This window comes from Tauraco erythrolophus, chromosome Z, assembly GCF_009769465.1.
Source record: "Tauraco erythrolophus isolate bTauEry1 chromosome Z, bTauEry1.pri, whole genome shotgun sequence".
NCBI classification, from domain to species: domain Eukaryota; kingdom Metazoa; phylum Chordata; class Aves; order Musophagiformes; family Musophagidae; genus Tauraco; species Tauraco erythrolophus.
The window spans coordinates 29,940,585-29,965,939 of record NC_141496.1 but is presented as its reverse complement, the minus strand read 5'-3'; the positions used below and the strand labels follow the sequence as shown (position 1 = coordinate 29,965,939).

The window sequence follows — 25,355 nt, the reverse complement described above, 5'->3', positions numbered from 1 at the left end:
TTTTTTAGGACAGTTATAATTCTGAAATATATTTGCTTCAAGTTCTGCAGACTTACATCTATCTTGCATCTTTAGGCTAAGCTAGCCCTCTACAAGATGGAGGCTGTATAATTTTGGGAGGTATTGGGACTCTTACTAATCACCTTTGTGTGTTGCAGTTCTGAAGCTAGTGGAGTGAGGAGGCTGGAGAGTGAGCTGGATTACAGCAGCACTTGAACTACTTGTAGAACACTCACTGATTTTAGCTGCTGACACAGATCTCATTCTTCCCATGACAACCTACACAGCGCAGAGCCAGCAGTGTTAATCTGCTGACACGCAAAGGACAAACTCGATGCTGTCCCTTTTCAACCCTGCTAGATGGTCTTTTACAGGCACTGGACAGATTTCTAAGAGCTCTAAAACTCTCCCCCAGCTACAACATCAACACAAACAGCTGCCTAATTTCATGTAATTTTCCCCTCTAATCTCTCTTGGAGAAGATATTCTGAACTTTATCATCTCACAGTGTTCACTTCCGAGCAGTTTACACATCTATGCAAGAAAACCAAAAGTACAAAGATCAACACCATTCTCCTCCCACATCTATTTATCAGATGACAGAGCAATGTTTTTTGCTTAGGCCCATAGTTGTAGAAGATACTATTATAAAGCCATGTTTAACCAATAAAACAAGATAAAAGAAAACAAAAAGCAACTCTACAATTGAAGTGGAACAGTGTTAGAACAGGTCTGAATACAGTCAACTGCTGTCTTTAAGGTGTAGGTGTCAAGGTGTTGGTCATGGGGAACTGCAGAGGTGGAATCTATGGAAGGAGGCCAGGGGCTGCCCCCTATCACGGGTCATTCTAGCCAGCTCTGAAAGAGACCCACTGCAGGACACAGCTGAGCCCATCCACCATGTGCATGGCATTTCTCTGAAAATGTATTTATGAGCAAAAAAGCACCTCAGAGAGAGGGAGTGGAGATAACAAGTGAGAAACAACAGAAGAGATGCCAAGGCCAGAGGAGGAGCAGCTCCAGGGCAGAGAACATGTCCAAGCCACAGCCTATGCCAGAGCAGAGGGACATTTCCTGAAGTAATTGTGTCTTGTGGAGGACCCACACTGCAGCACATTTTTCCCAGAGGAGAGGACATGTGTTGGAGCAGAAAGTGTGAGGAGGAAGGAGTGGCAGAGATGAAGTGTTTTGGACTGACTGCAACTCCCCCATTCCTCACCCTGCACTGCTTGGGGACAGCAAGCAGCAGATAGAGGGGCCTGCAGTGAAGAAGTGAAGTTGAGCTTGGAAAATGAGGGGAAAAAAGCTGTTCTGGTGTTTGTCTTTTTGTTTCCCCATTAACTGGACCTATTTTAAATCAGTAACAAACTGATTTTCCCCGAGTCAAGAACATTCTGGCAAGACAAGAACTGGTAAGCAATCTCCATTTCTCTTGACCCATGAGATTTCTCACCCTGTTTTTTCCTTTAATCATGCTGGATGGGTGGTGAGCAGATACGTGGGCATTTGGCTGTTGGCCAAGGCTAGCACACCACAATTCTGTATTATAGAATTCAATAAAAATTTCCTCTTCCAAAAGGCTAGCAATTAGAGAAATATAAATAAAAATGAATTATTTTATAATAGAATTAAAGTACTTTACCATGAGTGTGCTGTACACTCTGTAAAATTTCATTGACAAATGTGACTTTCAACAAGTTGCAAGTCTACCAAAGCAAAGTAACTTAAAATCTCCAAGGTTTTAGAAGCTTTTGCTATTTTAATTTCTGGGAAAACAAGTTCAAATAAGCTTATGACACCCTTTAAAATGTATTTACTCATGCCACATGAGGTATCAGTCACATAAGATCGTGAAATTTAGGTTTGATGTTGTTAACCACTTGCAGCTAAAAACAAGTGCTTTAAAGTTAGTTGCAGAAGAAGAAAAAAGTGACAAATACCTAATTTAAATAAATTAAAATTCTAAATTAATGTAGGATTCTGTGTTAATGTATACTATCCCAGGGACAAGAAAAGTTAACTTCAGCCATGCTCTAAACAAAGTCTGATCAACAAGAGTGAATTCTGCTCAGTCCAGAGAAGAGAAGGCTTTTTTGTGAGGGGACCTAAGAGCAGCCTTCCAATATCTCTAAGAAAGTCATAAAGAAACTGAGCCAGACTCATCACAGCATTCTACAGTAAAAGGATGAAAAACAAAAAGACAGATACTGGAATAAGAGTCACTCCTACTGGACATAAGGAAAAACTTTTTCACTATAACAACAGTTGACCAGCAGAACAGGCTGTCCAGAAAAGCTGCGCAGCTTCCGGCCTTGGGAGGCTTGAAATTGTACTTGATAAAATCCTGAGCAACCTGATCTGATCTCAAACTGCCCTTCCTTTAAGCAGTAGGTTGGAGAGAGAGAAACCTCTTGAAGTCTCTAGTTCAACCTGAATTACCCTTTGAGCCTACGAACAAGCTTCAAGTCTTGGATCTACTCTAATTCCTCCAACTATTTAGATGAAGTAGTAAATTAAGTGTTGACAGAAGTCGCAATACAGTCAGACAGGGCCAGGCCTTTGATATGTGAACAAAGACGACGTAGAAGACAGGGCCAAGGATTCAAACTTGGTTGTATTTTGTCTGAATGCATTCATTCCTTGAATCATATACCATTCAAGCAAAATGGAGTAAGTTTTGAAGTGTGATATATGCCACATGGAAACACATTAAATGAAAAAGAGACAACAACAGCTACAGGACTGGACAGGACACCAGTCAGTGATGGCAGGATTCTAGAAATTAAAGCCTGAAGTGCAACCTAGTCATGGCCTCCAGCACATCCCACGAGAGAAGACACTGCTTTTTTCAAGTTGCTATAGTGGCTGAGTAGACTTAGCATGAACTATCACTGTCATTAGAGTAACAGATATTCTAATACCACACACCTAAAAAATTAGTATAAAACATGACTTAATCTCTTCAATCTCCTAAAAGAAAGTGAAATTATTGTATCTTAAAGAGACATTTAAAGTCAGAATTGGTTGTTCTCCTCAGTATCTTCACCATCTCTTAGCTCAAGATTCAGAGATTTGCACGTCATTTTGCAAGCATGTATAATTAGAAGGCTGCAAGCAATACACTTATCATTATGGAATACTGTCAGGTTCTCTACTGATATAAAAAATACAGGACTACTATCTGAACAAGGGCTGGGAAAAGAAAGACTATGTTGAACAATGTTACTGTATCACCAGTTAGGAAGAGGTTTTAACATTTTATAGGACTAATAACGAAAGCACCTAAAATTAATAAATGCCGTACATAAAAATAAAAGAAATACCTGGAATAAAAAAGTTAACAATAGCTCATTTGAAATTTCTATTTCAAGCTACAGAAACTTTTTTTTTTCCAACAGAAGTAAAATGAAAACGATCTTACCTTATCTAGCCTTTTCTGCCAGCTTTCTTCACGTTTTACCATGAGTTCAATACAATGAGAGAGTGTAGCAAGGATTCCAGCAGTAGTTGCCTTGAAAGTTATAGCTTCTCCTTTAAAGTCTATACCATTGATTCCTTTGGGTGTCACATGTGGAAACACTAAAAATAAACATGAATCATTCAGGATAGTTGCTTTAACTCAAACAAGCATTTTACATGTATGCTTTATATTACAACTGTTTGAAGAAAATAGGCTGGCTAGAAAGTTAATTTAAAAATAAAACCCAAAAGTGCTGCTAATTTTCAGCTATCCATAGGATAAGGAAAGAGACTCAAAAGGAGGAACACATCCCTTCAGCTTCGTCTTGCTACACTGTATTTCAAGCCTGCTTGTAATGCTGTATTACTCTGCACTCTGCAAATCATGTGGGTGGAGGGAGTGGTAATACTTTGTAACAATAGCAGTTTGACAGCTTGAAGTGGGGCCTAATTAACACGGAGCAAACTTAAAACACATCTCATACAGCCCTACAAAAGCAAAAATTTCAAAATGCAATCAGACCAAAATGTAACATTCAAGGTTGCTTTAAGCAGGTAATTACAGACTTAAAAACCTCGAAGTAACAAAGTATGATATAAGATTAAAGTATCGAATGTGTTGAATTATCCGAGTACTGTGGGTTTTGCAGTTCCAACAACGACTTCATGCTGTCAACCAAGCCATCTGTTGCTAAGGCTATTTAAACAAGCCATTTAAAATGTGACAAAAAACCTACCTATTATGCATCAAACTTGCACGTAGGCTGACATAGTAACATATCAAACACTATGCATTAATGTCATAAAATATTAGAAAGCAGAAGTCACACTCATGTTGAACCTGTCCGAGCCCTGGACGTTAAAGTAACTCCCACTATGTCATGGGGCAAGGTCGTGACTTATCAGCAAGCCAGACACCACTTTTTACCCCACTAGTCTGTCATTTTGTCAGCTTGCCACTGCTACAGTTTAAAAAGCACAAATAAATATTTGTGTAAATGTATCTAATCTGTCTGCAAAGGCAAAGCAGTGCTTTCAAGTAGTCCTTGCAGGAAAGAGAAATGCAATTCCTGTTCTCTAATGGTAGAGCACAGTGTCTACACTTTGGGAGCACAAACCAATGGTCACATGGTCTTAAGCAACGTTTTACGTCTCTAGAGGTTTTATACGCCCTCCTTTCAGAAGGAATCAAACTATTTTTCAAACAGATCATTACAGACTACGCACTGCAAATACTTCAATAAGCATACATACTGCAGTTGAATACAGCTTATTTTTTGTGTCATGTTAATCAAGAATAGTCCCTAAAGGTAAAGAGGATGGGGGCTGGAGAGAAAAGGAAAGTAAGAGAAAAAAAAAAACAAACCCACTTCAGAAACAATAATGAGTAGAGCAGCTCGTCCACCCCCTAACAGCTGCAGAAGGAACACAGAGGAGGCTGAGACTGAAAGTGGTATAAGCTGACAAGGAGGCGACGCAGTGGATTCACTGAGAATAATCAAAGTCGCACAACAAGAGCTTCACCCATAACACTTCACAACTGAAAAATACGGTTTATATTAATAATTTGTCCTGTTGGTGTAGGCTGTGTTCATGTGCTGGCTTACTAGCACAGCTATAATACGTATAGATGTGATTTTTCTCTCTGAAATCATGCAATATGCTAGACATGCTGAAGAAACTACCTCTGGCTGCAACACTATAAAATCGTATCAGAAATCTCTACGGTAGATTGTAAGGTAGATGGAGCAATATAGCCTCATTTCCTGGAAAAAAGCCAGCTTTTGTTCCTGGATATCTTTAGGTCTCAGCTGAATACTTCCACACCGTTTCAGTCATCACACATTTTGATAGTCCTTTAATTGCTTATTTCAAAGCAGCAATGATACATGCAGAGCATGCAGTTTTAAGGTCGGTGTCCACAGTTCCCTTCAGAAGGCCACTGTAATTCTGGGCAAAAATAAACTTGTTGCAAAAAGATGCAAAACCTGTTTGTTTGAAGAGATGGTCAGTCTCAAGAGACTCCTTACAATCGATGGGAGAATTTTGATTCATTCCTAATCACAACAGGCATTTGCCTTTCTGGAACACGTCAGAAGACGACCTCAAGCCTTGTCTCAGTAACAGCTGAGTTTCAGTACATTAGAAGTATTTGTCAGCAGAGTTTCTATTTGGAGAGCCTGAACATCTTTCCTATTCCGTTTTTACACTTTTTTTTCATGTTGGCTACAGATTGAGCGTTTCAAAACGAAATCTGGCATCAGAAGATCTATGTGGTTCAAGGTAAAGGCTAACAGGAAAATATTCTTACCATTGCAACTGCTTTTCCAGCTCAGTGATCAAACCACATGCAGCCAACGGAAAAAAGGAGCAGGACAATTTTCCTCCTACTTTAATTTCAACATCTTCCAAGTGGTTCCTTTTTAATTATCCTGTCTTTTAAGCATTTTTTTTATTTCTGATTTGTTTTCTCTTGCTTTTCATATAAAGAATTCTTCATGCCATGCTTTAGCCTTCAATAGCTCTTTAGTTCTTCTCTCCTACACTTTTTTTTCCCCTTTTTAAAGATGGGGGCTATGTTTCCCCTTTCCCAGTCAGTGGGAGCTTCACCAGACTGCCACGACTTCTCAAATATGATGGATAGTGGCTTAGCAACTTCATCCGCCAGGTCCCTTGGGGCCCATGGATGCACCTCCTCAAGTCCCATGAACTTGTCCACCTTCAGGTTCTTTTGATGGTCTCAAAACTGATCTTCTACAGTGGGTGGTTCTTCATTGTCCCAGTCCCTGCCTTTTCTTCTGTGACTTGGGCCATGCAGCTGGAGCTCTTGCCAGTGAAGACTGAGGCAAAGAAGTCATTGAGAACCTCAGCCTTCTCCATATCCCAGGTAGCCAGGTCCCCCGTTTCCTTCCGGAAAGGGCCTACATTTTCCCTAGATCTCTTTTATCACTGACATATCTGTAGAAGTTTTTCTTGTTGCCCTTGATGTTCCTGGCCAGATTTAACTCTATCAGGGCTTTAGCTTTCCTAACTTGATCCCTAGTTACTCAGACAATTCCTCTATATTCTTCCCAGGCTACCTGTCCTTGCTTCCATCCTCTGTAGGCTTCCTTTTTGTGTCCGAGTTGGTCCAGGAGATACTTCTGTGTCTGTTAGGATAGATCAGTTTTCCCTTCTTGTTCCTAAGATTGTTTGTAACATTTTCTCAGATGTCCTAAACTTATGTTTGATCAAATCTGTTTTTCAGTGAAACAGAAAATTACTTTAAAACCAGTAAGTAGAAAGAAGTTCCTTTTTCTTTACCATTTTATGCCACCTTAGCATCTTATGTCCCTAAACTAATTCTAAGTGAAAAAGAAATGATTAGGTGCATGACCCATTTCTTGATACCTATGGTTGTTGATCTTCTGTGGATAGCAGTAGGATCAATATAATTAGTTTTCCTCTAAGAACAATGCCATTATTTCAGCAATATATTGGTGAATATTCTTCCTCTATTCAAAGCACAAAAATCCAGCATAAATCCCATTGTTTCACATCAAATTTCTCTCCTTTAGCCTCTGTACCATTTACATCTTTATAGTTGCAGTACAAAACCACTTTTTGTCTTCAAAGAGGTTCCTTAAGTAGGTTTCACCTGTTCTTCCTGTTTTTACATAATTTAAATTCAAACATGCTCATTTTCCTGAGCAGATGGATGGGAACTCTTCCTGATCAAGATTCTTCATTCTTATATTCTAAGATCTCAATGGGTAAATATGATTCAGCCAGACTCTCCCTTGCCATTTTATACAAATGATCATTGTTTCAGTTATTGGATTTTTTTTAATTGGAATGTGGCCAATAAATTTAAATATATTCTTAGTAATCTTCCTAGCTCTTCACTTAAAGATACTAGAGAATACAGAAAAGAAAAACTCTCTCTGTCTGAAATGTCTTCTTCAGAGTAGTACACAAATCTCTATAGTCATGTTAAATTTCTCCTCCCACCCAGGGAAGGTACAGAAGGGAACAAATTTCAAAAGACAATGTGAACATGGTCCATTTAGTCAGTCTTAAATCTAGTGATTTGAGCATTAGATTGGTGCGCTAGTGGCTGGAACAGTAGGCTCAAACACTCCCTGTCATAGCAGGCCACGTAAGACGCTGAACCCAGGCTTCTCACTTCCTGGAGCACTAACTGCAGAACAGCCCCAGAAGAAACAGGCAACCACTTCTCAGGTACAGTGAGAAAGATTGTTCCAGTCCTTCCAGGACTGGATAGAGACTTCAAAAAGGAAACCTGAAATTGGACGAATCAAAGAATCTTAACAGCTTCTCTGAGGATAAGCTTTCGAAAAGGGTTAAGTTGAAGATAAATCTTTCATTATTAGTTAGCCTGAGTAGTTTTCTGCATGGCTGTCTCAACCTGAGACATCTACTTCCCCCACTGCATCACTTACGACTTATGATTCCACTTTAAGGCAGAGACTCTAATTTTTTCATTTCTAATCAAGCTTTGCAGCACTCAGCTACTAAATATTTAATGGAATTTGCCCTCAGAAATCAAACTGAGGCATAGAAAACTAACATCGAAATAAAGCTTTTCACAGAAAAAAAAAATCAATGGAAAGTAAGTTTAATGGAATCAGCACTCATAACAATTGGAAGCTCTGCAAAAAGCAAGGAGTTGAAGACATTATTTTCTGTAGTGAGCTATATTAAGTGAGTTTATATACAGGTACTCATAATAGAAAGCACTTTCTTAGCATGTAAGTTCCCAAAAGACTTAATACGGAACTTTTTAAAAGAGGAATACAGATATCACTTCAAATTCCTGTTAAACAGATGATTAAAAAAAACCCAAAGCCACTTACTTTGGATTTAAATATTCTAAGATGACCAGATGTACTAAAAATATAGGCTTTCCTAATGACATTCCCCATATCGTATGTGTGCGTATATATACATATAGCAGATACACCAGAAGTATGTAGATGTGAAGAAATGTTCTACAGGTAAATTAAGCTTAATTTTTGTAGGATCATGTAGGAGTTTAAGTTTGACAAAGACTTCTCTTTCTAAATGAATCATGCAGTAAAAATAAATTCTCACTTAACATCTTTTAAAGAAGGCTTTTTAAGTTTTCTGAAATTTGTTCTGACTTACTAGTCTTCAAAAAAATGTACACTTTTATATATAAAATAAGAGTTTGTGGAACTGTGCACTTGCTTACAGATGAGTGTTGCAGGCATGCTTATGTTTGGTGATAAAAGGCACGAAAGATTTATCCAAAACTTCACAGTTATATGCTACTTAATCTCTGAAATCAGCATAACAATTAATCATCAGTAGAGCAAGCACTTTATATAGCTGAAATAATCTACTCATATCATGAACTCTAGAAGTATCCTGAAAGCTCTTTCCATTTCCTTTCCCCTTTCCTTGTAACGGTTTTGGCTATATCGTAGAAAGAACACTTAAATACAGCAAGGAAAGATGTAATACATGGAGACCATAGCTAATTACAAAGAAAAGAGAAGACACAGAAAAAGCTTATTGTGCCTGTGTATTTTCCAGGTTCTTGATGAAAGTGCTTACATTTTTAAAAACATTTTAGGTGAACACTTTGGGAGATTCCACCAGATTTGAAACTAGAGGTAGCACAACTTCAAAGATTTGTGAATCAAAGTCTAAGGAATCTCTTAGGACTAACTGAATCGTCAACCTCTAGAGAACAAAACACAACTATTTCAGTCAGGAAAGAAAAGTAAGTCTAAGAAGAATGCAAATATATTTTAAGCGCATACACAACTTCTGCCAGGCCTATAGTACCAGAATTCTAGAACAGTAAGACTTGCACAACTTCTTCACATTTACAGTGAGTATAATAACTAGATTATTTAACACAAGAATAAAAATGAGAATTCTGTTTGTCATAACAAGGGAAAATATAGTAAAAAAGTGTTAAAACTATGATGGCTGAGAATCAGTAACAGCTTTGACTTAATGATTATGTAGTCTCCAACTTCCATAGAACTTGGAAAAACAATACTGGGACATACCTAACTGGAAAAGTATTATGCTCCACCACATTCCTAAAGCAGGTAACACTTGCAAGAAAAATTGCAATTACCTGCTACAAATCTCAGTTCCCAGTATCTGAATCACGGAGATGTTTCAACAGAATTTTGTAGTGAAAATGGCTTTGGACACAGCATAGGAAATTCCAGCTTGACAGGCTTGCATTAATGTTTATGTGAATTAATAATAACTCAGAGAATCATGAAAAGCAACTACTGAATGATGACATGAATATGAACTTCCTGTTATATACATTTAAATAATCACTGTTGTCATTTTCTGCTTCGAAAAAAGCATAAATACCTGTCTTGTATCAGGTTTGTCGTCACACCATTCATATGAATTTTCAGTGAAAAAGTTGGGACACTTACATTTTTCCTTACTGCTGTTACTGTTATGTAAAAAATCCCCATCAGAACGCATTGTAGGAAAATCATCTTCATCACCTTCTACCACTAAATTTGAGAGAGAGATAGAGAGTGTTATGGAAGCGAGAAAGCTTATCCAATTCTTCAGCATGTAAGAAAGAATTAAGAACATCTTCACGGCTAAGCAGCATTTAAGATTTTTTCCTATAATAGTCATGAACCACCCCCTTTTTTGTCTAGAGACCACTATCAACATTACTGTCAGAAACCATTAGGAGACTAGCATTTGCTCAGTGTTGAAGTTCAGCATTCAATTCTATGGTAAAAACAACATTATTTTGGTGTTACAACTGGATAAGCAGGGAGCCACAATACAGCAACTATCTAGTTTTCTACACTAGAAAGTTTGCAAAAAAGTAGAATTGTACTCATCTACCGTTTCCTTACCACAAAAAGTTTCAGGCTGCCAGAACAAACATGGGGATGAATATAAATGCCTCAGGAGAGGACATGGATATGACAAGCAGCTATGCTCTGAGAAGAGTAATTCAGATATATGTTGACATCCACACCTGAGTCTACTAGGGCCTCAAGTGTGCACTCAGTGCTCTAGTTCCAGCCAATACATCTCAGGAGCATTCATTACAGCAGCACCTTTGCCTTTTTAAAATAATGTATTGTTTCTATCAAAACTAATATTGTTTGTTTCAAAATAAAAGGTAAGAGACACAGCAATAAACTACCTTGGATTTATCTTAAGAGGGTAAACAATTACTGTCTTATAACATCAAATGCTTAAAAAAGCATTTCTTTTGTACAGTTGATAGCCACAGTTTAATATTAAGTTAAGCAGATTTTTATGGGAATCCAACTTCTGAAGTGAACATAGTTAACTCTTGATGCAACTGTGATTGATCCCTATACTAAAGAGCAAATTTAAGATACGTATTTTATTTATATGGCATCAAATGCTATAGTAACCATTTCACAGGTTATTGCTGTGTAAAAAGATAAATTATCACAGAATCATAGAATGGTTAGGGTTGGAAGGGACCTCAAAGATCATCTAGTTCCAACCACCCTGCCATGGGCAGGGAAATCCTCCACTACACCAGGTTGCCCAAAGCCTCATCCAACCCGGCCTTGAACACTTCCAGGGATGGGGCATCCACAACTTCTCTGGGCAACCTGTTCCAGTACCTCACCACCCTCAACGTAAGAATTTCTTTCTTATATCTAACCTAAATCTGTCCTCTTTCAGTTTAAATCCGTTGCCCCTTGTCCTATCACTACACACCCTTGTAAAAAGTCCCTCTCCAGCTTTCCTGTAGGCCTCCTTTAGGTACTGGAAAGCATTTGGAAATTCTATGGAGATCAGAGTTTTCAGTTACAGTTTTACCTTTATCCCTCTGGAGTTCATCTTTGGAAACTGCATCTGCACAGGCATCAAAGTATTTCTGTAGAGTATCAACTTGTCTACACAAGATGTCTCTAAAGGTTTCCATTTCTGCAAGTTTCTCACGTAAGCTATGGCCCTTCTGAAAATACAACAGAAAAAGTATGAAATGCTTCTACATAATCAGTAATAGTTCAATGCATAAATAAAAAAAATCGGATTTCCACAGCTATGAAGAAGAAATTCAAGTACACTAAGGACATTTTAGATATCAGCAGCTATGAAATACTGTTGATGTCAAAAGAATGTAAGAAACTATATACAAGTGTTCCTCAGTCATTTTGTCCACTGGTCTCTATCTTTCCTCTTGACCGCATCTGCTACTTCAGAACATTCAACAAAAGCTTATTAAAAATGCAATCTTGCATGCTCTCAACTTTGCGCTTATTTGCCTGAAAACAGTCAGCTCTAGTTTAACATCTTTGTTCCAATCTTTACTCCCCTTTCTGGTGTTGCGCTCCTCTTCTGCTCTCCCAGAAGTACAGCTCACTCAAGTTCATAAGTTAAGTATTTATACACATGAGACAAGGAAAGACATCATTTGTCAATCAGCATTAATCAAATTTATTAAGTCACAGGATCAGCATTCTTTTTGATTTAGAGGCCCTGACATTCTGAGGAGTAAACTAGGAAAGGTTAATAAATGCTCTCACAGGTTTCATTTTTTTGCCATTGGAAGACAACGCCACAGTTTAAAAGGGCAGAAGCACAAGAGCGCTTCCGGTATGATCTGTTCATCATTGTATGATAAAGTACTAACACAGTAAACCAAATATTTTGTATTTTTTCCTATAATTGCATGAGTCTTCACATAAGTTCCTCCTTTTCCAGCTGCGTGTTTACACACCAATACTAAGAAAACTTTATTCACTAACCTTGAACGAAGAGGTGGATGTTGCAGAGTATCCACTTGCTCCAGAAACAAGAGACACCATGGAGCCATGCCGTCGTAAACTTGACTCTGATCCATAGCCAGATTCAGTCTAAAAAGTAAACCATACACAAAACGAGAGTGCTGAGGCTTTTAATAAAAATATTATTCAAGAAAGCAAGATTAACATAATTTCCTCTGAAACCAATCTGTTTGTTTCTTGTCAGGAAGCATCAGGGGCTTAACTCAAATTGTGCTTGCATATTTAAGATGTTGATGCAGCATCTGTAAAGTTACTAGGAATCTCCTTTTTGTTATCATAATAATCTGTACAAAATTAGTTATCAACAACCTATTATGTGCCCCTAAAAGACCAAGGCAACATACATTTAAGGGTTCAAAAAAGGGACAATGTTCCATTACTTTGGTTTAAGTAATCCCTACTCAGCATTCAAAAGCCTAACATACTCTACAATTAACCAAGGGATTAATATGGTTCAGTTTGAAGACAATCAGCTTCAGCCAATTCTTCCAATCATTTAAATAATGCCATTTTATTTTTAAAAGGAACAAAATAGAGATCGTAGAAACAAACGATTACTGCTATAAAGTTTTTTTGGCTTGTTCCAGGCTTCTTTAGCCAAATTATTCGTAAAAAAATCATTTCAGTCTAGTAGAAAGAACAAAAGTCTACCTAGAACAAGGTGAGATACTATACGCAAGAGGGAGAAGACAATAATAGTGACTAATTAAATAATGAAAAAAACAATCTTGATTAAAATAATATTAAAAATATCTAAAAATATCAAGTTTCACAAATTTCCTCACAAATCAAACCAAAGCAGATACTGAGGAACTAGAAGAAAAATATTCCCTAAAAGTTAATGTAAATGGCCTGTGTATGGCAAATAAGAAAAATCCTGAATGTAAGAAATAAACAGACGGTTCAGAGTAATACTTGAAATACTGTTAATAGATGAGTTTGATGAAGTAGACAGTGACAATATTGTGAAGGACTTTTGACAAAAATAAGAAATTCTGCAGTAGCATTGAAATTCACATGACACAGGGAGAAGAGAAGACAAAATGATTAACAGAACAAACAAGAAGCAATGATGAAATTCTAGCTGTTGTGCACAGGCTTTGGGAAGGCAGGAGAGTGCTGATAAATTAAGATGCAAATGGACTTGAAACAGTATTAAAAGCAAGGAGAAAGTACAAAAAGTTGTTTTAAGCATTGGTTAAAACACAGGATTTGGACAACGCTTCAATGTGTGGGACAAAGTATAAGGAACATTGTAGAGAAACAGAATGTTAGAGAAATTAAAGTATGACTGAAAAGAAAAATGTGAGTCCCAGGGTTTTCAACATAATTCCTGAATGAACATGACTGAGATTATCCTGCAAAACCAAGCAGGAAGGAGTCAAGAGTCAATTTCTATCTGGCCCTTTTGAAGAATGAGGTAGAAGACAAGAAAGTGTCGAGGAAATAGAAGAGAAAGAGGATGAGTATCAAAAGTAGAAGCAGAGCTGAAAAATGAATAGGAGCAAGAAATGTAAGTGTAGCTAGAAAAAGGTATTCCAGAAGTCTTGGTGGAAGAAGGCTGTTACCATCAACTTAAAATGAAAAAAAAAAGGGCACTTGTAAATTCAGAATATTTAATAAGGAACATCTTAACTTCATTGCTTCATTTAGCAAAAAATTAGAAATTCTGCAACTTGTTTGAACAGAAATAGATTATGTTTAATGACAGCTTCGAGTGACATGACAGAAGACATAGTTTCCTTATTATTTCACTCTCTGAGGATGTATTAATCATTTAGTAATTTCTGCTATATATCACACATTTAAAGTTATTTTATACTGAGCAGGAACAAATAGCTACATAACTGTAGTAACAAAAGCGCTAAAAGCTCTATTTTTTAAGAATTAGTCCTACTATGTTTTAAACCATGGCTTTAAAACATCTGTTGGAATAGGTTTTTTGTTAAAAACATTCACATTGGATACATGGGACTTTTTTTAGAATATCAGTTCAAGTGTTAAGCAGTGCGTCGCTTTGGTAATGTATTTGGGATATTGCGCCACATTTTGAATTGCTATGCAATTCAGTGCACAGATTACACCTTAACTCAGCAGGCTGTAATTTTAAAGTATAACAGAAATAAAATAATGAAGCTTTGATCAGGTTTTTTGCAAATACTCAAGTAAGGGCTTTTGGCTCTTTTTATGGACTTTAAGTCGCCCAAAGGCTTGACAAGTGAAAACAAAGTAGGTAAAAGAATAAAAAGATTTTTAAAAGGACAAGTAAGAAGAGTTTGGTGCATATAATGATTTTGTTTCAGAAAAAAGAAACCTCAAAAGAGCATTTTATAAGAGTCACATAACGCTTTGAAGCATGAAACACTTCTTTAAAGATTTCCTCTAAGTACAAATCTAAAAAACTTCACTTTTTTACTGATAAAATCAGTTTATTTAATGCTACAAACCTAAGATGACTTTGCATCTGCTTTTATTACAGTCAGTTTGAAAGTGGGGACTCATTCTATTCTATAAGTTGTACACACTAGAAAGAAGGTAAACTCCATTTCAATAGGATATGACTTACTGAACAGATCAATTTTAAAACGTAGCCAAAATATCCATTGCATTGAGATCAGAGCACTTTAAGAACAGCAAATGTCTTCTGATTGCTTTCTTCTTTAAGCGAGGACCATAAGTTTTGCACCTATGCAAAAATCTGGATTTAAGCTTAGGAAGTGAAATTTCTGAATTTCTCCATTTGAAGATTTAATCAAAATCATATCTTAATAGTGCTACTCTAGAACTTACAAGAATAGAGGTAATCATATAAGTAGAAAATCTGGTGACTTATATCCTACATTTGAATAAATCCTTTTCTTCCAGTATTACTCATACAATCAATGCTCAGTTACCTTAGTTCACAAAAGAAAAGCTTAGGGTAAAAGAAAAAAAACCAAACTTCTTTCCACATCAGTATGTAAGATTGATTTTTTAAGGTATCTTTTCAGCAGTGTATTTATTTCACAGTCATTTATGCTTGTGATTAATAATGCCACTGAAAAGTTTATCCACATTTCAGAACTCTATAAAAGACAGCATATACAGCTATCAGCTGTATACGTCTATCAGCTTCCAAAGCCTACCAATAAAAAGGTGCTACATAAAAAGCATTTAGGCAGTTTCAACTATTTGCAACCAAGCAGCAAATTCAGCAGGCAGAATGGCAGACTGAACAGCACACAACATGAATCCAAAGCATATGCATTTACAGATCACGTTCACAGAACTGTCTCAGACAATAATGTTTTAATAGCCAAGGGGAAAAAATGAAAATTACATCAAGAATACCTATTTGTCAGAAGAAACAGAAAACAAGCTTTCCTTTGTAACTGATGCAGAGACAAGCCATCCAGCTCACAGCAGACACATGCGAGCAGCTTACTTAACACAAACAATGAAACCATGCACCATGCAAAGCCCCACCATTCTGCCACCGCAACATCTAAACGAGAGCAGGTCTCTGCCGCATTTATGTCTCGCAAAGCAGATCATCATTAACTATTCACTGCAGAAATACTCAGTTACATTGAGAAGAGGAATGTTGACATAAGCTTCTTCTGTTTACAAAATCCTTAATTTCCCCAGATAAAAACTGGAAAAGCAGGTAGAGTTCCTATAATAGAAGTTAACAGTTTCTGCTTGAAAACAAAATAACTTGCAGAAGTTCTATCAATTCATACCATCACACACTAATGCCAAATTACCATGCTCAGTGTATAGATGCAGTTCTTTGAAATTCCATGCATACATCGTAGCTTCAAAGTTACACTGAAACTGGCATTTGTCAGCACATTGCAACACCTTCAGCTTTCTAAGGCAGCGCACAAAATCCATTAATCCTTTCGTTAGGATAGATGAGAGGCAAAGAGCCACATGATCCAAAGCTTCATGCGATTCTTTACCGGAGCAGGTGCTGGTATCAGCAACAGGAGCAGTACATCAGAAAAGCTGCTTTCAGAAAAATAGCTAAGTATTCACAGAATCACACTGCAGACCTCCATTATGGCTCACACTAACTGCCAGCTAAGGATTTCCTAAAGTGGGTCAATAATACTCTTGAGTAAAGCACAGACACTCAGGAAAGCTCCCCCACTTTAAAAAAATAAAATAAAAAATCAAATAAAGCAAATTATTCTCCCGTGTCTTCAAGGAATTATTCTGATCATGTTTCAGTTTAGTGCCTGTCAAGCACTTCAAGGTATGTTTGTCCACCAAGGCAGGTATTTTCAGTTAGCGTCATAAATTATTTATTATTTTACATAACACAAGCAGCAGGCAGCTCCTCCCTCTAAGGCATACAGCTCGCCCTAGGAGGTGAAGAAACAGACATTAGGATACAGAGACTCTAATCATGTTCTCTGCAGTATTTGTGAAAAATCCTACTAAAACATCCAAAAGATCAAGCCACAATACCTTATGAAAAACAAGAGTGTAGGAAAAAAAAAAGTAAGAATGCAAAATGAAAGAGCAGGATGATACTACAAAAGACTTGAGACTAAGCAGACAAGTTCTGTAAAACATTTATGTTCCAAGGGCAATTTTTAGATTTGCTGCAAATGCTTCAACATATTCTTGAAGAAAGAAGGTTTACTACTAGGATGAGTCAAGGAAGGGCTATCCAGGGATGTCCACAGACAATAAAAACATCAGAGACACTACAGATAGGGCAGTCTGGGATGCGTTTCTGACAACTGAAGTAAAAGATAAAATTAACCTGTGCCTGTAGGTCTGATTTTTCAGTTGTTCCATAGCCACTGACAATGGAAGTTGACAGTTTCAAAATAAGCATACTGAGTGCACAGGAGGAAAAAAAACAGGAATTCTGAGTTGAAAAATCAGTATAATAAAACAATAGAAAAATTAGACACTAGAGCAATACAGCCCTAAGATTATTTAACTGTTATACTCACTCGTCCAATCTAAGTAACAATTATCTTTTGGGTCATTACTTCTCAAAACTCCATATACTTTTGATAAGCCACCATGTGTTGCCTGCAGACAAGCCTCCTTAACAGCTACATGAGCTAGAGTAGTACTCAGGCTGATAAGCCCTGGAACCACATACTGCTTTCTAAAGAAACAAAAAAGGCCAAGAAGCAGTATCAACACAAATTATTGCAGAGAGAAGAGAATGCAGGCTGACAAAGAGGCAATTAAGGGCAAATGACTGGCCTTTGATAATCTTTAGCAATATAGCTCACACCCATGTTTAATTACATGGACATGTACTGTTTTTCCATGAATCCTCTTAACTGTTAATGTACACAGGAAAACTATTCAACAAATATTATTCAACAACTTTAAATGCTAAGATTCCACAAAAGCTGACTAGAGAGAGGCAGGTGATGCAAAAGCAGAATGAAGAACAGCCAGAACACTGAGCAGGAGGACACCCAAGAGCCCACAGGGAAGGCGAGCGACAGCATACCTTTACCATCCTGCCCCTCAGGCTTGGGAACAACCGTGTCAAAGTGTGATTTTACAGAACAAAACACTTCTCTGAGCAAAAGTACTAAAACCCAAGCTGACAATAACCACATCCCTCAGTATACTGGCTTAGTAATAAAACTAAAGCAGCTCGTACCATGAGGTTACAGCCAGACTGGGAGAGGGCTACATTTGTCTCTCCTATGAATCTGGGCTGTCAGGAGAAGGACAAGTAAAATCTGTACACAAGAACTAGAAATCTCCATTCTGCTATTAGACATTGTCAGGAAAAGCACCGATGTTCTGGCCTCAGCTCTCAATGCACTGAAGTGCGTGCTTTAATGCCTTGAAAGCTAGAGGGAACAGTCACAGATTTTAAAGAATGCATTCATTCAAATACATACTGCTTGATCTTGGTTTAAGGATAGTCCTTGTGCAACCGTGCCTTTAAAAATAAGAACAGTTATGATGCTAACTGAAAGCACTTGCCACATCGCTGTTTTCAATAGTTACACAAAATCACGCCACAGTTAAATTGCATTAATATATTATATATTACTACTCCACCGTTCTGCATAAAATTCAAAAGGGAGTGTCGCCAGGGGGGACGCACAAGTGCCCGCAGGCAGACGAGCCAGGAGGCGGGAGGGAAACCCGCTGCGGGAGCCCAACCGGCCTCTGAGCGCTCTTCCCGGCAGCGCCCGCCAGGCGGCAGGAACGGCCGCGCCGCGCCGGGGCGGGAGGGAGCGGGCAGGAAGGGCCGCGCCGGGAGGGAGGGAGCGGGCAGGAAGGGCCGCGCTTCCCGCCGACAGCCTCGAGGGCGGAACCACAGGCCGTGCCCGCAGTTGACAGACATTCAGGTAACATCTCCCTTACGCTTCAAGCCGGCAGGGAAGGAATGGATTGCCTCCTACTAGGTTGTGTTTGTTTTGGTTTTTTTTTGTGGTGGTGTTTTTTTGGTGTTGGTGTTTGTTTGTTTTTTTTTTTTTTTAAACTATTTCAGGTAGTGAAGGATTATGTTAGTATCACCTCTGTGCGGAAGTGGAAAAACACATCCACGGTCAGAGTTACGCTGAAGAATCTCGGGCTGAAGACCATAATCCGATTTCAAAGGAAAAACCATGCTTCAACAGCAAAGGGTTTTTTTTTTACCTTTGCAGAAAGTTACTTGTTTCAAGTCCGAGGCAGTTTTGGCCCTGGACTTGTGAAAACTACACTTCGCTTACTCAGAAGAAACATTTTTATACCAAGAAGCCCTAGAATTCAAGGTACAGGTGCAGGCAAGGTTCTTACTGGCACAGGAAGGAACGGACTACAAAAAGCTTTACAGCTACAGAGAACAAATCGGCTTATCAGTAAACAGAAATCTATCAAAGAAATGCTTCTGCAAGAAACACAAATATAATTTAATCTCTTGTTCATCTACTGCAGTCAACTTGTCAGTGCTACACAAGGGAACAGATTTTTTTCCCTCCACTCAATCCTCAGACATCCATTTGGCCATTGAAATAGAAATCTCTATTAAACGCTTCACGAGGCCGTCAGTATGCAATAGGTAGCAAGCACTAGAAGATGAAGAAAGTCGGAATTGTCAAAGATGGAAAAGTCCATATTATGTTTGACAGAGGATTTAAGAAAAATTGATCCTACACCCAAAGGAAAACCCTGAGAACATATTCAGTTTAAACTGCCATCTTACAACAGTACTTTGGGAAAACGCAGGGGAAAAGAGGAGTTTACTTTCAATACAGCGCTTGTTTTGCATCTCACACCCTATCAAATCCAACACTTTTTTCTTGACTTTCAAAGCCTATTCCCCATTATCATTTCCTTCTTGCTGTAGCCCTTGCTTTTACCAGGTCTGAATACTCACTTTCCTGAAAATGAAGGGAGACTCACTGCACCTGTTACACAGCTGAATAAGAAAGTTATAGGAAATAAGAGACTCCTCAGGAAATGCATGTTTTTGTCATGCCTAGGGTTGAAGTTTTATAAAAACAATCCTTCTAGCTGTGTCAAAATTATGTTTAGAAATGTGGCCCAGTCTGGTTTAAAAGCTCTTTACGCACACAGAATCCTGCCATCAGTAGAAGCTTTATGCCTGTTTCCAACCACACATCAACTTGGCAACATAAAGATTCCATGTCTTAAGCTCAAACTCACAAGGCAATAATTCTGTCCAAAGGTAACTTGTTTTTGGTACGAAATATTAACACACCAGATATAAAGTATGAATTATAACGTTCTGAAAGGATAGCTACATAAACAAAAAAGAACAGTTCTGCATGACAAGCAGAAAAGAGCTTACATGATAAGAAAGATTTGCAAGACCCTAAGTCAAATACCTGATACTCAATGGTACACTAACATTTGTAAAAATTTAAATGAAAACATGAATCAGTTCCCAAAGACTAGCACTACCTGACTCTGCAATTCTTAAGTTATTTTGTGGGTCAAGAACAAGTCTAACATGATAAGAGCAAAATGCTAAAGCCATAAATTATCTGAACACTTCAAACGTTTAGACATAAGACCTAGTCCCAGATACAGAAAGGCAGATATGCATATAACGCAGTTCCCACCTCAAAAAAGTTCAGAAAGAAATTTAGATTATGCTAAGAGCTCTGCATGATTATATTTCAAGTAAAAGGCACATTTGCATATCAAAAGGATAAAATTCACATAATTTCTGTAAGCTTGTTGAATCACCAACCATGAGAGTATGTCCTCCTATCACAAAATATCATAATGCACTGCCTTCTAACAGGTCAGGACTGGGAAAATTGATTTTCCATACATCTCACATTACTTCTGTGTTAGTTTATTCACGCACAAGCATTTGAAAAGATACCGGTTCACGTGTTTAACCTTCCCGAGTCAAGAGCCTGTGTGACCACTAGAGGGAAACAGCAACAAGGAAACAGACACGTCTAAAGGTTACTACTGGTCAAAGCCCAGCAGTAACCCTCACCCTCTTTCTGCCTCAGTCCCTCGCGCACATAAACCTCCTTCGCTTGGCAGACAACTAAAAACAGAGCAGTTTTACCTTTAGCCTTTATAATTACATTTGAGACACACTACTAAGTGAGGACAAAGTTTTCTGCACAGTATGCAAGAAGTAACAATGATATCTATTACTTAAAGAATGATAGCGAGTTAGAAGTTTTAATAGAGATTAATGAAATTATTGTGAGGTCACACCTCTCACCCAGTTCAAAAGAGTGAAGCAACCACACGTTAATTTCCAGTTCAGATTGTCCAAAGTCATTAGGACCAAATTAATCACTCTGACAAATGTTTAGACACAGATTTCTTAAAACTTCATCTAATATGAAAATTATTTTGAGCCTACTATGAAATAGTTAGGCTCAAAATAATTTAGCTTTAAACAAGAATGCTTAATGCGTGACAAACAGAAAACTGGGCACCTCTTATCTCAAGTACCACGTCCAAGTAGAAGGCTTCTTTTTGCATTCAACTGCTCAGCCATTAGTCTGCAGCTGTCAAACATACACCCAGAGTTTTATGTATCAGCCAGATGAACAGGCACAGAATTTCTTCATGTACAGAGTATGCATCAAGTTGGTTTTCACCAAACTAGTTTTCCCTGTATGCATATGTACTTCAAGAAGCCTAAGAAAAAAGTTCTAAACTTTTCCAAATCCATAAGCAGTCATGCAGTACTGATACAGAGACATTTAATTTGAAGTTACCTACTCTATTCATAACACTTAAGTTTAATCAGGCTTTCTTAGGAGTTTGTAGAACTGTTTTATGCAATGCAACTTTCAGAAAGCTAATAGTTGATAATTAAAATGTTATCTGATGTTACAAACAGTAAACATCAGTAAAATTATTAAATTCAACTTAGTCTGCCAATCCAAGAACACTCCCCCCCACCATCATTACTCATTCATGTGAAAAGAAACAGACTGCTTTTATTTGCTGAAAGCCAACACCCTCTGTGCAAGACAATAGGAAAAACAATTTCAAGCACAGCACAGGTCTCTACAATAAGCTGACCTACTCTGCCCTTGAAAGAAAACCTGGGCGCTGGTGGAAAAACAGCTCAGAAAAGGCTGCTTCTATTGGACTAGAAGAAAGCAAACCAAAGGATATAAGCTCTAAAATACTCATGACTTTGAAGATAGGCATCATTACCACTTCTATACAAGATTGTAACACTGTTGGCCATCATTAGGTTGTGCATTAAGCTGTGGGTCACCTTTTCTGTTCTTACTGCTTTCCAGAGGGTTAAAAAAATACAAACAAGACAAAGGATGCCAGTGCAGTGCAGGACACCAACACAAAAACCTCCCCGCAATAAGCGTTAGCTAGAGGATAGTGTACTACTGATAAAACAAACAGTTTAGTAGCCTATTCTAACTCAGTCTTCTAGTAACTAAACTGTCTCATTTCATGACAGCACTGCTGTGTTCCGTACAAGCTGTAGGAGCACTTTCTGCAAGAACTTGTACCTCAACTGCACACTAAACTACAAACAGCACAAGAATACAAGTCCTGTGAGGAGCAGCTGAGGGAACTGGGGTTTTTTAGCCTGAAGAAAAGGAGGGTGAGGGGAGACCTCATTGGTCTCTACAACTATCTGAAATGAGGTTGTAGTGAGGTGGGTGTCAGTCTCTTCTCCCAAGTAACAAGTGATAGGACAAGAGGAAACAGCCTCAAGTTGCAGCAGGGGAGGCTTAGACTGGCTATCAAGAAAAATTTCTTCACTGAAAGGGCTGTCAAGCATTGGAACAGGCTGCCCAGGGCAGCAGTTGAGTTACTATCCCTGGAGGTATATAAAAGACACATAGATGTGGCCTTTAGGGACGTGGCTTAGTGGTGGACTTGGCAGTGCTAGGCTAATGGTTGGACTTGATCTTCAAGGACTCTTCCAACCTAAACGATTCTATGATTCTGTGATTATAAAAGTCAAGCAACTGTAGAAACACAGTCAATACGTATGTCCTCAGAATAAGTTTTGTAAACCCATATATTCTCTACATACTGCTAAAATCCAGTACCATTGCTGGTTCCCTTATAGTGGTATTACCCTGCACAATTCATCACAAGAAAGCCATCCACACGTTAAGAGCTCACAAGCTGCTTGAAACACTGATGCAATTGCCTGCAGACACTGGAGTGTGTGTATGGGGGAATGATGTAAGACTTAAAAGCAGGAATATGGCCATTTGCCTTACTTGCCTTGAATTGCAATACATTAAAAGCTGACTTCATTGCTAAGGGGAGGAAGACTCCCACCTGATCACAGGCAAGAGAAGGTGTTTCCTACCCATCCCGCATGGCAGCAACAAAACGCATATTCTGCCACCAGATCTTCATATTCTAACATATACTCCAGTTCAGGTGTGACAAAGTAGAAGCCATAAAGGTAGCACAAAAGCAAAGCTATCATGTCTACATCCAAAAGCACTTCAGACTCAAAGCTGCACCACAGTCTAGGACAGTAAAGGAAAACTTTGCAGATTGCCCACGTATAACAGGGCTCTAAAAAGACACGACCTTTCTTAAAGCATTTTATATTGAGACACTATAAATCAATGAGGCTGGCAGAAAACCCTTCCAGTCAGGTGGCACAAGTATTTTGATTCTAATTGCAGCCTCAGGTCACATATTGCAAACTTCCTTTTAGTACGACCGAGCCCGAACAAAAAAAACGAGCATGGTTTTACTCCACATGTATCACCTGTCTACTCATATGGATACTCCAAGAAGAGACACTACGTATGACTGCTATTGCCAGCTGTACACTTTTGATCTGTTGAAGGCACATGTCTAGCAGCCATAATGGCCTCTTTTCAAGAATTAAAATACAAACCAGCCCAGTAAGTCCCTGAAGATCAGTTAGATACACATGCACAAACCTTAAGTCCTATGTGTTGTTTGATTAGATTATGGGAAGTGTAGTCTAAATAGCCGTTCTTGCTTATCTTTGCACTTTGTTTTTGCATTTCAAAATGGTAGGTTTTCCTAACAGATTTCCTCAAACCTACTAATACCACTAAATACATGAAATATATCTATTTTCTGCTTAATCTCATTTAGCATTTTTGGGGGCAGGTAGAAATAAGAGCGGAAATAAGTAGAAGCTGCGCCTTCAAATAGTGCAAGAATAAAGCAAAACTTAAGGAACATTTAACCATACCTTTTATTTATAAAGTCTGAAAACTAGCAAACTATGGAAATAAAACTTCATTTTGTTAAAAAAGGATCATTTCAAGGCAGGAATGAGGAATCCTTTTGCTGTGAAGTAGAAAATATGACATAAGCAAGGAAGAATTGAACTGCTATCTAAGAAACACCGTTTTATCATAGAATCAGAATAACTAGGTTGCAAGATATCTCTAGTACCACCTCCTGCTCAGACCATGTCCAATTAGATACTCAGGCTTCCACCCCGTAAGGATGCATTCTTCAGAGAAATAATACCTATTTTCAAAGCCAAAGTAACTGTTATGAAACATAACTCGAACACACAAAGGCAAAGAATGATTGGGCTGGTCAAAGTGAAACAATCTGCATTGTTTATAATTAAACAAGTGTGTTGGGCTAGAATAGACTGAAAGCTTTAGTCCAGCTTTAAACAGTCTTATCTGTAAATACTTATTAATAAAGCTGCAACTTACAGCTGCTGTTTGAACACGGGCCCTAGAGTCGCAAAAGGGTGCCAAGACAGACAAAGAACTTTTTTTTTTTCTTTCCTGAAAGGGAAGTTTCAACTGTTTGGAAGTGACAGCACTTAAGGTTTGCTGCAGCATCGTGTAGTCAACTGAAACTGCTGATTCACTGTCTTTCCCCTAAAGTCTTCTTTCAGGAAATATAGAGTTTCCTGCAATAAGTGCACTTAGCAAATTTAGTAACATTAAATGACAAGCAATATCACATGCATTAAGGAATTCCTGCTGATAACAGTGGTAAAACAATGGAATGTGTAAGACATAGTCAAGTTTTTTTTTCCTCCTTGAAAGTATATATTTTATTCAGTTTTAGAAAAAGAAACTTTTGTTATTTCTAGTAAAGGACAAATAACTTGAGCAATTCATCTTATCTTCCCCTGAAAGCATTGCTTCTCTACAACATCTACAAGTTTCACTACCAGCACCATGACGTACATCAAGGCAAACAGTTCTTTCAGCTGAGCAGCCTCAGCTATATTTGCTTGCTTAAAGCAGCAGTTTTAGGGTAATACGCAAATTCTCACAAGTTATTTCAGATTACCAGGAAGGGAAGAAAGATGGACACCTCTCTCTTTATTCCTCTCCCCACCAGAACATTTTCTGATTCCTGTGTTCACAGCAATCAATATAGGACATTTAAATACTAGCAAGTTAAACATTAAATCTTTCTTCCTCCCCTCCCATTTAAAATAGGTATGCTCAAGACAACAGAATTTTGATTCCCCTGTAGTAAGTCCATTCACATAGATAACACTAAAGTGACAGCAAATGCATATTTTAAAGCATTAAGTTTTCAGAGAAAGAAAAGGATCTTTTTGTTGTCCTACAGTGGAAATTATAGCAGAAAAATTACCGTAAGAGATTCCAATAACAGCAAGTGGACAGTGAATCAAAAAAGCAGAAGATACTCGAAGTCTTCTTGTAT

General features: G+C 38.0%; 1 protein-coding gene across 2 annotated transcripts in view; it reads right to left on the bottom strand.

Annotated features, from left to right (window-relative positions):
* Window positions 1–25,355, bottom strand: part of CERT1 (ceramide transporter 1) — an 83,929-nt gene that overhangs the window by 19,661 nt on the left and 38,913 nt on the right. For both annotated transcript variants that reach the window (XM_086629201.1, XM_086629202.1), the window contains exons 4-7: window positions 12,222–12,329; window positions 11,290–11,428; window positions 9,894–9,977; window positions 3,422–3,579 (exon numbers count right to left, since the gene is read on the bottom strand). In XM_086629201.1, the coding sequence (XP_086485327.1) occupies window positions 3,422–3,579; window positions 9,894–9,977; window positions 11,290–11,428; window positions 12,222–12,329 (489 nt within the window). The remainder of the gene's footprint in view (window positions 1–3,421; window positions 3,580–9,893; window positions 9,978–11,289; window positions 11,429–12,221; window positions 12,330–25,355) is intronic.